The 16,241-nt window shown below is 43.3% G+C and overlaps 1 protein-coding gene across 5 annotated transcripts in view; it reads right to left on the bottom strand.

The window, feature by feature from the left end:
• PLCB1 (phospholipase C beta 1) overlaps positions 1 to 16,241 on the bottom strand; it is a 1,287,346-nt gene that overhangs the window by 318,170 nt on the left and 952,935 nt on the right. For all 5 annotated transcript variants that reach the window (XR_003941444.1, XM_030196316.1, XM_030196317.1 and 2 more), the window contains 4 exons: positions 15,685 to 15,789; positions 11,670 to 11,779; positions 8,410 to 8,542; positions 2,918 to 2,971 (listed from right to left, as the gene is read on the bottom strand). Coding sequence is in view for 4 of the 5 variants with exons in the window: in XM_030196316.1 (XP_030052176.1) it covers positions 2,918 to 2,971; positions 8,410 to 8,542; positions 11,670 to 11,779; positions 15,685 to 15,789 (402 nt within the window). In the remaining variant the exon portion in view is untranslated. The remainder of the gene's footprint in view (positions 1 to 2,917; positions 2,972 to 8,409; positions 8,543 to 11,669; positions 11,780 to 15,684; positions 15,790 to 16,241) is intronic.

The raw sequence follows: 16,241 nt of genomic DNA, 5'->3' as shown, positions 1-16,241 counted from the left end.
ATTTCCCTGCCTATAACCCTGCTCCTTTTTGTCTGTGCATGTTAGAAGTTAGGCACAGTGTAAATTCTAATTATTGCCAATTAGTGCTCATTATTGCTTGTTAAGTGCTGCTGCTGTCAACGCTAATTAGCTTGTTAAGTCAATTAAATTATGTGTGCTGCTATAGAATTCACCTGGATTTCGGTGCAGATCTCTAGGCACTATATAGAATGTGGGGTAAATTGCATACGCAACACGTATAGCGCATATTTTCAACAGGATGTTTACATGGGTGGGGTATGGGCAGGTCCCACATTTGCATACATAACTTATAGAATGTTTTGCTACATCCTAAAGTGCAACTTTCATACATGTGCATTTACACCTGTTACAGACCAGGCGTACTGTGCTCGCACCTCGATGATGGAGCAGAAATGCCAGCTGACACTCTATTCAATAACCACATCTGGGCACCCAGATGTGGTTATAGAATAGCACTTACCCCCCAGATGCTGTACAGATTTGAGCACAGAATCCAGATCGGTGCATAAATGAATTAGGTGCTAACAATCAATTATTGGAGTTAAGAAGCACTTAATTGGCAGTAATTAGGAATTACTCATGGATCTGCCCTACACCCTATTCTAGAACATGTGCACCTAAATTTCATACCCCTCTCCCCACCCCCCCCGACAAGAACAGCTCCTGGCCGGTTAAATAGCACTTAGCCGGCTGAGCAGCAATATTCAGTGCAATATAACCAGCTAGATGCGAATTTTCAGCACTTCTCCAGCTAAGTTTAATGGCCGAATCAAACCACATAAATAACAATCCTATCTTTGGGCTCTATAAACTTAACTGTCAGCGCCTGAATATTAACTTGGCTGGTTAAGTTTAAGCCAGCCAGAAAAAAATGGATATTCAATGCTGGTCACCAGAAATGGCTCAGCATTGAATATCCGGGCTGAGCATCGATTGCGGCACTTAGTTGGCCTGCCTCCCGTGGGCTGAATATTGGCCAGATAATGTGCAACTCATAAGGGGGCATGGCCATGGGAGGGCCATGACTGGGTCTGGAATGTTCCGAAAGTCAGGCAGAATAAAATTCCGTCATTAGCTGGGCACAAGTATTTACACCAGCTTTTGGCAGGCATATGTACTCGCACCCAAAGCGTGCTAAACTAATATTCTGTAAAGGGTGCTTTGCATAGGACACTCTTTATAGATCATACTGGCACCAAACATTTGGGTACCATTTACTAAATATGACACGTGGAGGGGCATAATCGAACGGGGCCGGCCCCGTAAAGCGCAAGATAGTCGGCTATCTTTCGTTTTGATAATACGGTTCGGAGCCGGCTGGCTTTAGAGATGGCCGGCATCGGTTTCCAGCAATAATGGAAACTAATGGCGGCGATCTCAAACCCGGCCAAATCCAAGGCATTTGGTCGTGGGAGGAGCCAGCATTTGTAGTGCACTGGTCCCCCTCACATGCCAGGACACCAACCGGGCACCCTAGGGGGCACTGCAGTGGACTTCAAAAATAGTTTCCAGGTGCATACCTCCCTTACCTTGTGTGCTGAGCCCCCCAAATCACCCCCAAAACTACTCCCCACAACTGTACACCACTACCATAGCCCTTATGGGTGAAGGGGGGCACATACATGTGGGTACAGTGGGTTTTTGGGGGAGGGGGTTGGAGGGCTCCCATTTACCACCACAAGTGTAACAGGTAGGGGGGGATGGGCCTGGGTACGCCTGCCTGAAGTGCACTGCACTCACTAAAAACTGCTCCAGGGACCTGCATACTGCTGTCATGGAGCTGGGTATGACATTTCAGGCTGGCATAGAGGCTGGCAAAAAATGATTTTTAATTTTTTTTTGGGTGGGACGGGGTTGGTGACCACTGGGGGAGTAAGGGGAGGTGATCCCCGATTCTCTCCGGTGGTCCTCTGGTCAGTTAGGGCACTTTTTGGAGGCTCAGTTTTAAAAATAAATGGACCAAGTGAAGCTGGCCAAGAGCTCGTCAGAGCCGGCCTTCTTTTTTCCATTATTGGACGAAGCCAGCCATGTCTTAACCACGCCCCCCTGTCCTGCCTTCCGTACCCTGCCGACACGTCCCCTTTAACTTTGGCCGGCTCTGCGACGGAAAGCAGTTGGAGCCGGCCAAAATCGGCTTTCAATTATACCGATTTGGCCGGGTTTAGGAGTTGGCCAGCCATCTCCCGATTTGTGTCGGAAGATAACCGGCGATCTCTTTTGAAAATAAGCAGGATAGCGTCCAGCATTCCTTGCATATTTTGGCACACTGCACTGAATTGCTTCATAGTGTCATCAGTGGTCACCAGTTATACATACAGTATATTCAGCACTTCTATACATACTGGGGCCAATATTCAGTCTGTGGGAGTTAGCCTGGCTAACTCCCGTGGTCACCACTAAACCCAGATATTCAATGCCAGGCCGTTTCTGGTGACCAGCATTGAAAATTCAGTTTATTTTTGGCCAGTTAGAACATAACCGGTTATGTTGCTATTCATACTTAGCCAGTTATCCTCTATCTGGCCAAAGATATCCTACATATTCACTTGACCAAATACAGCTGCTAAAGTGGGGCTGAAAAACAGCAGACAGCCAGTTATAGTAGCTGATATAACTGACTATCTGCTAGCTGCTAACCGGCAATATTCAACAGGAAATAGATGGCTATCCCCACTTGAGTATCGCCAATGGGGTTTGTAACCAATCCTGGCCAGTTAAATGCTTTTGAATATCAGGGGAATTAGCTAAAATATTGCAGTCTACATTTAAAGAGGCTGACTATCGCTGCTAATAATCCACACCTGGATACTTTCAGCCCCAAATATATTATAGTTACCATGACATGAGACACATTTTGGAGTCGAAGTAGCATTTTCACATACACATATTTTATTACCTGTTAAAATACTCTGAATGAGGTCCTCAGTTTTAGCAGGAGCTTTCACAGAGCCTAAATGTAAAGAGAATTGTATTTACTCTTATTAAGAACAAGCAAGATGTTCGTAAGGAAAAACAATCTGCTTTTCCGTCCCTTTATAACTCTGGAAAATCATTTTGAAAATGGCAATCAGATCAGTATAGCAGAAAAACATGTAATGTCTTTAGGGAAAAATTATTTAATAAACCATGAAAGTGTAGAAAACATATTTTCAACAGCTGTAGAATAACGTATCAAAAGCACTATTTCATTCTAGGAGTCATTTTATGGTCATTTTTGCATGTATATACACATGCATAATGCCTCTTATACAATTGCCCCATGCATAAACTTAGTATGTTGGCAAGAACATAAGAACACATAAAAAAAGGCTTGTCCACCCATGGTCACAAGTAGTTGGCAGAAACCCAAATAGCAGCAAACCCAGGGTAAGTAGTGGCTTCCCCCATATCTGTCTCAATAGCAGACTATGGACCTTTCCTCCAGGAACTTGTCTAAACCTTTTTTAAACCCAGATATGCTAACCACTGATACCACATCCTCCGGCAACAAGTTCCAAAGCTTAACTATTCTTTGAGTGAAAAAATATTTCCTCCTATTTGTTTTAAATGTATTTCCATGTAATTTCATTGAGTCTCCCCTGGTCTTTGTACTTTTTGAAAGAGTGAAAAATCGATTCACTTCTATCCATTCTTCACCACTCAGGAATTGTAGACCTCAATCATATCCCTACTCAGCTGACTCTTTTTGAAGCTGAAGAGACATAGAGGGGCGAACAGAAACGCCTATCTCCATGGGCGTTTATCTCCGAGAACGGGTCCGTGAAGGGGCGGACCGAATCGTATTTTCGAAAAAACATGGACGTTTATCTTTTTTTGAGCTGGGCGTTTTTGTTTTTCAGCGATAATGGAAACCAAAAACGCCCAGCACAAAAACGAATAACTCCAAGACATTTATTCGTGGGAGGGGCCAGGATTCGTACTGCACCGGTCCACCACACATGCCAGGACACCAACCGGGCACCCTAGGGGGCACTTTTACAAAAAAAAAAAAAAAAGGTAAAACAGCTCCCAGGTGCATAGCACCCTTCCCTTGGGTGTTGAGCCCCCCAAATCCCCCTCAAAACCCACTGCCCAGAAGTCTACACCATTACTATAGCCCTAAGGGGTGAAGGGGGGCACCTACACGTGGGTACAGTGGGTTTTGGGGGCGGTTTGGAGGGCTCCCATTTACCAGCACAAGTGTAACAGGTGGGGGGGGGGGGGAATGAGCCTGGGTCCACCTGCCTGAAGTCCACTGCTCCAGTGACCTGCATACTGCTGCCAGGGAGGTGGGTATGACATTTGAGGGTGAAAATAAAAAGTTGTGAAACGGCATATTTTGTGGTGGGAGGGGGTTTGTGACCACTGGGGGAGTCAGGGGAGGTCATCCCCGATTCCCTCCAGTGGTCATCTGGTCATTTAGGGCACTTTTGGGGGCCTTATTCATGGAAAAACAGGGTCCAGGAAAAGTGCCCTAAATTCTCGCTAAAAACGCATATTTTTGTTCCATTATCGGCGAAAGGCGCCCATCTCTGATCGGCAGATTACCACGCCCCAGTTCCGCCTTCACCACGCCTTCGACACGCCCCCATCAACTTTGTCCGCATCCGCGATGGAGTACAGTTGAAAACGTCCAAATTCGGCTTTCGATTATACCGCTTTATTCATTTTTGTGAGATAAACGTCTATCTCCCGATTTGGGTCACAATATAGGTGTTTTTCTATTTCGATTATAAGCAGGATAACCTCTTAAGCCTTCCTCATATGGGAGGAGATCCATCCCCTTTATCATTTTGGTTGCTCTTCTTTGAACCTTTTCTAATTCCGCTATATCTTTTTTGAGATACAGTGACCAGAACTGAATGCAATACTTAAGGTGAGGTCGCACATGGAGCGATACAGTGGTATTATAATATTCTTGTCTTATTTGCCATCCCTTTCCTAATGATTCCTAGCATCCTGTTTGCTTTTTTGGCCTTTGCCGCACACTGGGCAGAACATTTCAGTGTAGGCATACACTGGGTAGAGTCATAATTTATGCACATATTTTATAAAATATGCTCAATGGGGTGTTACAATATGTGCATATTGTTCAACCTGTGATCTTTGCAGTGCTTGTACAAGTATTTTATAAAGACACAGGTGCTATCCCCCAGATTCTATAAAGGTCACCCAAATTACATGCCAAAATTTGGGCACGATCCTAAGATGTGCACACAACTTAATTGGTTAATGAACAATCAGTTATTGATGTTAATCGGCACCAATTAGGATTTGCACACGCAACTGCTTATGAGTGATTCTATAAAGCACCATGCCTATATTTTCTCGCAGTGGCCTGAGAACCTGAGGAACTTAGTTAAATTCCCACTGCAGCTCCTTGTGGTGATTCTGGAAAGGTCACTTAACCCTCCATTGCCCCAGGTATAAAATAAGTACCTGTATATAAATGTATATTGTATCCACAGAAAGGCAGTATATCAAATCCCATCCCCATCGCAGTGGCCTGAGAACCTGAGGAACTTAGTTAAATTCCCACTGCAGCTCCTTGTGGTGATTCTGGAAAGGTCACTTAACCCTCCATTGCCCCAGGTATAAAATAAGTACCTGTATATAAATGTATATTGTATCCACAGAAAGGCAGTATATCAAATGTATATTGTATCATAAATGTATGATTGTATCCACAGAAAGGCAGTATATCAAATCCCATCCCCTTTCTGTACTCCATGTGCAACCCAAAAGGGGCATGGCCACGGGAGGGGCATGGATGGGTCAAGGGCATTCCCAAAAGTTGTGCAGTGTTACAGAATTGGGGTAGATGTGTGTTGAACTTGTGCACCAGGAGTTACACTTGGTTTCAGCGGGCATAAGTTTTGGTGCCTTACTTTAGTCATGGCAATTGGTAATACACCCTATTCTATCATGCTGAGCACCGATTTTTTCCAGCGTCCACATTTGGGTACCATTTACTGAATCTATCCCTATGTGTCTTCATAAAATAGGTTGCAAATAGCTGTTTCCCCCCTTATTAATCCAGGGAACCAGTTATATAAAGCCCTCTACAAGTAAGTGAAATGTACTTTATGAAAAAGAGACCTTGAAGCAGTTCATATATGTGCATGCGTGTTTGCGTGTATGCGTTTGAAGGGAAGAGCAGTGCTCTGTGATTCTGTTTCCGAGAGTGCAGTACATTTGCCCCAATGCCTTTTTTAAAAGCACTATCTTGATGGAAAGACAAAATAGGATATGGGATTTAGGATTTAGGAAAATACAGTTCAGACTTTTTTTCTCTGGAGAAGTTGGTATCCAAAAATTATCTGACAGAGAATCACTCTTACCAATTCCATGACTCAGTTTCACAGGGATTTGAGCCTCAGTTTTGAATAAGGTTGTCTCTCTGTAGCAAATGAGTACCGGTAAGTACAGAGATTGGAATTAGTAAACTAAAAAAAGAATTTATTTTTGTGTATTTTTCTATGGAGGACTGCTGCCACCTTGTGGACGCACTTGTATCCCGTAAGAACTCTTTCAGTTGGTCACTGTACAGCTCTGCTATTCAGCCATGAGGCCAGCCCTGGAGTCTTCAACTGTACAATAAACATTACACCCACCTTTAGAACCTTCAGTTTGTGCCCCAGCTCTACATTATATCCAACTTCTTTATTCAGACTTACCTCTTTCTTTCTCTGTTATTTGTAAGAATCACATTTACTGGAAGCCACTCTGGAATCAGACACCTTTACTTGCTGTTTTGCCTTTGTACATAATATGCCAGGGCTTACTGTATTCCACTTTGTCACTAGTAACCATGAAGGCACTCATTTATCTCAAAATGACAAGCAATGAATGAAGGAGTAGCCTGTGATTGTGAACCAGACAAACCCGGTTCAAATCTCACTACTGCTCTTTATGATCGTGGGCAAGCTCAAATCACCTGGTGATGTGCACAAACATTATCACTAGAAGTTTTAAATTTCACAATATTTAGTGCAGTTGCTACCACAATTCAAATGATATGGTTAGCTATAGACAATGTCACTGCCAGTATGAATATCGCTGCTACCCAGATAAGTTCTGGGATGTAGTGCCAGAACTTATCTGAATAGCTGAGGCAGTCAAAGATGATTTTTGGTGGCATTATCCCTTTCAATGCTGCTGAAGCTCCAGGTATGGCCCTAGTGAGAGGCTTTTACCTGAGAAGAAGCCACTAAATATGAGGTCCTAGATTTATCCTAGGATGACCATTAGGGGTTGATATCCTTCTACCTTTCTGCTGACTGCCTAATTTACTTATTTACTTTAAAAAATTATAAACTGCACTCTCTCACAATTCTAGGCAGCTAACATAAAAACATGTATAATAAAATAACAAAATCTATAATTAAGAATCAATAAAATACTTAATTATGTGTGGGCAAATTGTAGCCAGCACAAAATTTAGCTGGACATAAAGAAGAAGGCACTGGAGGCATTTCCAAGGCACAAATTTTGGCCAGGCAGCACTGGTCAAAGTTACTTATTGGTCAACTAGTAGGTTGGGAGGGGGTAGGGAAGTTATCTACTTGGGCTACTGTTAAGATGAGTTATTTTACCACAACTCATGCTGTTTTAGCACTGGTCTTATTTTATACAATGAGACCTAGGTACTAATAACTGGGATTAACAGTAAAATAACACATCTTAATTGTATTCCATGGTGTTAACTTCCCCCCTTAAAGTTCATCAGAAAACTTTATCCATTGACTTTAGATAGGATATTCAATCTGACCTTTATTGGAGTATCAGCTGTGTAATAATTATGAAATTGATACAGTAACCAAGTTGCACGTGCATTAATGTTAATTGCTGTGTTGCTTTTCTCCTTTATGCACTCATTCTGTTCACATGAATGTTCGCTAAAGGATGACGTATATGGTATATAGACCACTTGCCTTAAAATGTAATATAATCATTGTGAAGTGGATTAAATATCATGTTATAAGTTATTATATTTGAACAACACTTTTTATCTCTGAAGGAAGTCTCATAAGCATGGACTTTTTTTTTTGTCTATTAGATTGTAAGCTCTTTGAGCAGGGACTGTCTTTCTTCTATGTTTGTGCAGCGCTGCGTACGCCTTGTAGCTCTATAGAAATGCTAAATAGTAGTAGTAGTAGTAATAAGCATCAGCTAGATTTATATAAAGGGTGTAATAAATGTGTTATTTTTAAGTTTGATCAACCCACTGTATTTATTAACAATATGCAAGTTTTTGAATGACTATGAAGATATCTACACCCCCCCCCCCCCCCCGTCACAGAGAATTATTCTTCTTGTTATCTTATTGTTGTCTTTTGAATTGTTGGTATATCCCTCTTAACAAACAGATTACAGATATTCTCACCTTCACTAAATTCCTGCCCTTACCTGGAGCTGGCTGAGGGTGGGCAGACTGAGTCAGTGGTTTAGGGGTCAGTGTGGTGGTATGGTTTACTCCATTTTCAGCTGGTGCAGGTCTGGCCTCATGATGTGCCTCTGCTGGTGTGTCTCCAGATTCAACCTATGTTATGAAGACAAGTTTCGGTATAATAACATTTAAAGAGCTATTAATATTTGTAGTGTAGCTTTATGGTTGATCTTGGAAGGTCTCGATGGCTGCCTGAGATTTGAGATATGGTGCAAAGTCACTCCCTTATAACTGAGAACTATCTTCACCGAGATCTGCAGCTGGCATGCTTAACAGTTTTTCTTAATACAGTACAGTCTCGATTATCCGACCTTTGCTAATCCGACCATCCAGCAAATCCGGCAGACCCCCCAGTGATGTCATCACCTTTATTTCTATTAACAATCTTTGTATTAGAACAATTTTTGAAAATCGGGAACGCTATACCTTTGCTTCTGCATTGTTTTCCGTATTATCTGACTTTTCACTTATCTGACAACGGGTCGGTCTCGTTTACATCGGATAATTGAGACTGTACTAATATACAGGAATATATAGAATATACTAAATATAGAGGAATATACTAGATTCTGCAAAATCCTCAAATTGTTCCTATTCAAATAAACCCTCACAAAGAACAACAATATCTCAAACAACTAATTATTACTTGAATTGGTTACTACTCTAGTTACCACTAACCTTCTCTTTGCTTCATGTACAATTTCTCGTTCACAACAGATCTTCTAAATGTTAAACACCCATAGCTTTCCAAGTATGTTTATGATACTGTATTGTAAAATTGAGTTCTTACAACAGATTAATTTCCTTTGCATTATTCTTTGTTATGTATCCTATACTGTTTATCGTAAGCCACATTGAACTCAAATTTGTTTGGAATAATGTGGGATATAAATGTCACAAATAAATAAACAAACTTAAAAAAACATAAAACAATGTTTTATACACTGAAACTGACACTTTTATAATTATCTGAGTATATACACACATACAGCAGACACACGGCACCATCTTTTATATGCTATACGTATGGGTGTCACTGGGGGTGGAGGTTGGGAGTGCTGGACCAGAGTTGCAAGATATGTGCATATGTTATAAACTTTATATAGACTTATATGGAAAATCTTTTCCTGCTTTGAAGCAGTTGTAAATTTGTGTGGGTGCTTTTAGAAACACGTTGCCTTTTAAAATGGATTCACCCCTCCGAAGGGACACCGCCTTGTAGTGGTGGAGTTGCTTCCATGTTTCAATGACTCAGGGGGCTCACTCCATGACTCCATGCACACTCCACACGAACTCTGCCTCTGAGTATGCCTATTATACAAATACACAACAGCTTGCACTATGTACAACTTTACGGGCGGCTTAATTTCATAAGAACCCATTTCCATGCATATATCAGCATTTTGGGCTAGATTCTATATATGGTGCCTGAAAAATTCACGAGGAATAAATTTCCACCTAAGTGTATTCTGTAAGCGGCACCTAGATTTAGGCACGGCACATAGAATACGCTTAGTTGATATCCCAGCACCTAGAACTACGCGCATCCATTTATACCTAGGGAAATGTGGCATAAATACCAGCATATAGATTTAGGCGCAGAAGGGAATGTTCTATAACAGTGTGTGTCAATTTTGGAATGCCCACCTTGAGGGGCATAATCGAAAGGGGCGCCCAGGTTTTCCTGAGGACGTCCTCGCAGGATGCCCCAGCGAAGGGGTGGGAAAACCCGTATTATCGAACAAGATGGGCGTCCATCTTTCGTTTTGATAATATGGTCGGGGACGCCCAAATTGCGAAATTTAGGTCGTCCTTAGAGATGGTCGTCCTTAGAGATGGTTGTCCACGATTTTCGGCAATAATGGAAACCGAGGACGCCCATCTCAGAAACGACCAAATCCAAGCCATTTGGTTGTGGGAGGAGCCAGCATTCGTAGTGCACTGGTCCCCCTGACATGCCAAGACACCAACCGGGCATTCTAGGGGGCACTGCAGTGGACTTCAGAAATTGCTCCCAGGTGAATAGCTCCCTTACCTTGTGTGCTGAGCCCCCCTAAACCCCCCTAAAACCCACTGCCCACAACTGTACACCACTACCATAGCCCTTAGGGGTGAAGGAGGGCACCTACATGTGGGTGCAGTGGGTTTCTGGTGGGTTTTGAAGGGCTCACATTTACCACAAGTGTAACAGGTAGGGGGGGATGGGCATGCCCCCACTAAAACTGCTCCAGGGTCATGGAGCTGGGTATGATATTTGAGGGTGGCAAAAATATTTAAAAAAAAATTTTTGAGGGTGGGAGGGGATTAGTGACCACTGCAGGAGAAACGGGAAGCCATTCCCGATTCCCTCCGGTCATCATCTGGCCATTTTGAGCACCTTTTTGTGGCTTGGTCTTAAGAAAAAAAAGGATCAGGTAAAGTCATCCAAGTGTTCGTCAGGGACGCCCTTTTTTGGGGGTCGAGGACGCCCATGTGTTAGGCACACCCATGTCCCACCTTCGCTACGCCTCCGACACGCCCCCAGGAACTTTGGTCGTCCCCGCGATAGAAAGCAGTTGAGGATGCCCAAAATCGGCTTTCCATTATATCGATTTGAGCGACCCTTTGAGAAGAATGCCCATCTTGCGATTTGTGTCGAAAGATGGGCGTCCTTCTCTTTCGAAAATAAGCCTGAAAGCGTGCATTTCCCCACCCATAACCACACACCTTAGGCGCTCTGCATTACAGAATACAACAAGCAAGCTTAGCGAGTTATACGCGTAAATTCTAATTATTGTCAATTAGTGCTCATTATTGCTAGCTAAGTGCTGTTAAAAATGCTGATAAGCCAATTAAGTTACACGCATTATTATAGAATAGGCTTAGATTTTGGCACGGAATGCTAGACACAATATATAGAATCCGGGGTTTATGCATGAATATAGTTTATAAAATGACCCTCTTAGTGGTGAGCATGGAAAGAACAGCATAAAGTTGTCTTACCGACACATCAATAACATCTCAATTACAAATAGTACCACTGCTGTTGCTCTTTGCAGAAAGATTATAACTGAATGAAAATGGAAAAGATCAACTCACTCCTCGACTAAAGGTTTGTAAAACATAGCTGAGTAGGGTAGCTGAGAAATCACCTTTGTCTTCAATGTTCCAAATTCAAGATGCTTTAATCTTAACTAAATTCTTAATAACTCATACTGGAAAAGATGAAATTATTCTCTACCTCTTTTTTCGGTTCTTCTTCATCTTCCAGTGTCAGCGCCACCAGCTGTCTAGCTCTTTGCTCCATTAGATTTACATATTTTATTGGGTTAGATAATGCTTCAATTACATCTAAAAATTAAGCAAAAATACTTTAATATACAATATGACCATAAAGACTTGTCTTTCTTGTTCGTATGTGAAAAAAATCTCTACTTGAATCATTACAATCCCAAATTTAGATGTTAAAGGGGCTCTTTTACTAAGCTGCTGTAAGTGCCTGTGTACGCTTATTGCAGCTTAAAATGTTTACCATGGAAGACACTCAGGCGTCCTGCGGTAACTTCCAAATCTGCGTTCGCTAATAGCACACTAAAAATATTTAAAAATTTTTGTTGGAGGGGGCATGTCTGGGGGGGGGGGGGGGTCAGGGAGGGGGCTTTCCTGCACTTCTCAGTGCAGCTACATTACTGCATGTTAACTAGTTAGCGCAGAATTACCACGTAAGCCCTTTCTGTTTACAAAATAGGTGTCGGTAAATGCTTATGAAGCAATTCTTTTTAATAGTTGCACACTAATAGTAACAGTGCATGGCCATTAATAGGACATTAGAAAATCGGCCACTTTTTTTGCTATGGTAAAAATGAACTTAGAGCACGGGAAAAACTCACGTAAGGGGGCACTTTTTTTACCACAGCTCAGTAAAAGTACCCCAAAGAAAATAAGAAAACTTAACTGCACATTAGAGTTATGAAATGCAAAAAAAAACCCCAACAACAACAAATAAAAAATCATAGAGCCTGATATTCAAAACAATTTTAACCAGGCAGGAAAGGCTTCTACCCAGTTAAATCATGCTAAGTGAATCAGGAGGGAATATTCAGCAGAATTTAACAAGGCAGTATTGCTGAATCCGCTCTAACCACTGTGGTGCTGTCTGGACAGTGCCAGGGCAATCTGGGGGTAGAGTTGGGGCATTACCCGAAGTTACAGCTTGGAGAGTGCGGTGAGAAGCTAGTCCTCTGCACTACATTGCCCTTACCTGGTTCTCAGGAGCAGGGTTGCCAAGAGGGGGGGAGGGGCCAGATTACCCAGGCCTGGCCTCCAAGAGAGGCCCAGCGCTTCCGGAGGCAGGGAGAAGGTTCTGCCCCCTCAGTCTATCTCTCTCCTGCTCCTGTGTGACTTGACCCAGGTGATTGCGTTAAGACGATAACCAGGTCCAGGCATACAGGAACAGGACAGTGACAGGACTAGGGAGGAGCAGACAAAGGAAGGTAAGGGGGCAGGGAATGGCAACAACCTGAATTGGGAGGCGTGGTGTCAGCAGAAAGAGCTTTGCAGTTTGGATAATGGAGCGTGAGGTATTGTCTAGATGTTTTCATTGTATTTTGTGAAGGTAAATCAATTAGGTGTTGCATATAGGAGGGTGATAAACCATAATTGGTGCTAATTGGCATTATGTCACTGCACTTAGTCACTATTCTGTAATTTGCATGTTCAAATTCCAGAGTACAGAACTTCAAGGACGGTGCACACATGGGAGGGGCCTGGGTGGGTGAGGGCGTTTCCAGAAATTTGATGTGATATTATAGAATACTGGCATTTACACATCTAACTGCCATCGGTTGGGCACATGCATTTACATCAGCCTCTGGGTTTTGTATGTGCTTTGTAAAAATGGTTAAATCTAGATACCTTTCTACAAACATATGGGTTTTAATCTATTGTTATTTTCACTTCTTACACATTTAGATGAGCATGAAAATGTCTGTAAAATCTGGAAAGGATACAGAGAAAAGTCACAGCAAATCTCTTTGGATTCCATGAAGCTACCATGGAGGCCATTTGTACAACACTGGATTCAACAGTGTTTGGATAGATAACTGATTCCTTAATGGCTTTCTTTGTCTGTTGGCTTTCCGATCCTTTCCTCACTTTCCTGTTATGATATGGAGAATTTCTAAAGTGAGTCCTCCATTTACTGTGGCATTAATTTTACACATGCAATACCCCATTGAAATGGGGATTACTAATCAGAACATGCAAGAACTCTCCAGAGTTTCGGGGGGGGGGGGGGGGGGGGGGGGTGAGTGAGCTCAATGGGTGGACTGTGATCCAGCTCTGGAGGTGTGTTTTAGGAAATAAGTTGCAGAAAGAAATTGTTTGAGGAAATGAGTGACATGGGGAGGAGGTGTTTGAAAGATAATAAATGTAGGTGTTGTGCAATGCACAGGGTCTTTGGTTGCCTTTACCCCTGCAGGGACACTTGGAAGAGAGGGGAATCCTGGAAAGGCAGAATAAACCAAGGCTGAATTAAGGAGTAGTTGATGCCCCTAACCGCAGCATTTAAGGAGTGTGGTTCTTCAGGTGGGTAAGGGGAACCTAGCTTGGAGGCAAGAACCAGAGTGAAAGAAGCCTGTTCAAGGCCAAGGTGCAGCTCTGAGAAGTGAATCACTGGAAGGGGGACAGCCAAAAGGGTCTGTGCCTGAAGAACCGCACTGTGATCAGGACTATCAGAGGCAGCCTTGGATTATTAATTGATGGGTAAAGGACAGGGGAAGCTGTGAATCAAACATATAAACGGCGAGTGGCCGTACTCACTCACTCGCAAATGCGCAGTAGAGACTTCCCTGTCTGTCCCGCCCCCGCGTCAATACGTGATGATGGGGGGGGTCGGGACAGAGAAGGAAACTGCGCAAAGGGGAGGGAACCACCGAGGTCGCCACCGCTACCCCCCCCCCCCAAGGTTGCCACCACTGGTACCCCCCCACCGGAGTCGCCGCTGCCGCCACCCCTCCACCCGGCCGTCTCTTCGCTATTCAACTTACATCTCCACAACAGGGAGATCAGCTGAGCTGCCGTTGGCCTTCCTTCCCTGCCTGTGACCCGCCCTCGCTGACGTAACGTCACACGAGGGCGGGACACAGGCAGAGAAGGAAGGCCGACGGGACCTCAGCTGATCTCTGCCTGCTGCTGCGGAGATGTAAGTTGAATAGCAAAGAGACAGGCCGGGTGGAGGGGGGCGAGGTGGCAAACCACCAGCCCGTTTTAACGGGCTCAACGGCTAGTATGTACATAATTAAGATTCTTATTGGAAATTTCGGAGAAGTGGCTTAGGTTGTGGTACATGGTCTTGGGAGTGAGGACACTTGATCCCCTGACTGGCTGAGTACTACTGAGAAGCTCCACTTAATTTCCCATCACTTTTTGGATTTCTATTCCGGCCCTGTCCCACACCCAAGTTCAGATGGAGACATTTGTAACTGTGCGAGTTGGAGAGACTGTGAAAGAGAAAAAGAAAAACGTATCCCTGTGGCATGGGTTCACTGGTGGGGGGGGGGGGGGGGTATCTGAGCCCCAAGGTGAACTGAGCTAGTGGCGGTGAGTGAGACCCAGGGGCGTAGCCAGACAGCAGATTTTGGGTGGGCCTAGGCAAGAAGTGGGAGGGCACCAAATGTTCTCTGCCCCACCCCCACACCAAAAAAATATCTCAGCTGATGGGAAAATGCTTCTCTCCAGTCTCCACCTTGGTAGTCTGCAGCAGGCATGCGCTGAAAACTGAGCATGCGAAGGTGCCAGTATTGTGGAGAGCAGCATTTTCATTACCATGTGCTACTGTTGGATGGGCCTGAGCCCTAAGTGGGTGGGCCCTGGCCCAGCCAGGCCCACCTGTGGCTACGCCACTGGTGAGACCTGGGTTACACATGTATATTCCAGAGAGATCGTGATCATCCTCATGATTTGTCCGGTCATCTTCCAACACACAATTGAAATGGGGTGTGGAGATTATTAACACAACAAGTATTATTTTCACCTTGAGCACATTTGCTTATTTCCGATCTGACGAAGAAGTGCAACCTTCGAAAGCTAATCAAGAAATGTATTAAGTTATGTCCAATAAAAAAGGTATCATCTTATTTCCTTTTCCATGTTTTATTTTGTTTGATTTCTATTGATAACCTTAAGAGTGGACTAACACGGCTACCACACTCCTCACCTTGAGTCTGTAATTTGCTTCAAAATAAATGAAAACATACCTGCAAAAGTATCTGGAACATAGTCCTTAACTTCTATAAGCACGAAGATAGCTGGTAACATTAAAGGCAGATTCTTCTCATTCCTCAAACAGATGTAGTGATACCCTGCCAAATATGATTAGTATAGTAAGTAAGAGAAACAAGGCCAGACTGGCAGGTCAAGAGCATTACTGAGTAATGAGGGCCAAATTCAGCTTATTCCGGGTTTCATTCCAAATAAAGAGAAAGTGTTAGTGTCTCTGTTGGATGACTTGACATTGTTGCTAGATTGGGGAAGATCAGGATATCTTCCTTGATCTATCAGCACTATCTGATATAGTTTACCATGGGATGATTTTAGAGAGATCAGAGACCATGGCTATTGGAGGTTCACTGAAAAGGTTGTTTCAATCGTTTTTTTTTTTTTAAATCTCCAATACAAGACGCTATGGAGACCCAATCATTGAAGAAACTAGCTTCAAGATCTCGGGTGCCTCAAGGATCTATTTTGTCTCTGATTTTCTTTAATATGTACCTTCATACTTTAGGAAAGATAATTGGGAAGCTAGAGGTGGAAT

Source organism: Microcaecilia unicolor, chromosome 3 (genome assembly GCF_901765095.1).
Source record: "Microcaecilia unicolor chromosome 3, aMicUni1.1, whole genome shotgun sequence".
Lineage (NCBI taxonomy): Eukaryota > Metazoa > Chordata > Amphibia > Gymnophiona > Siphonopidae > Microcaecilia > Microcaecilia unicolor.
The sequence above is the reverse complement of the archived record's forward strand: the minus strand, read 5'-3'. Positions and strand labels throughout refer to the sequence as shown.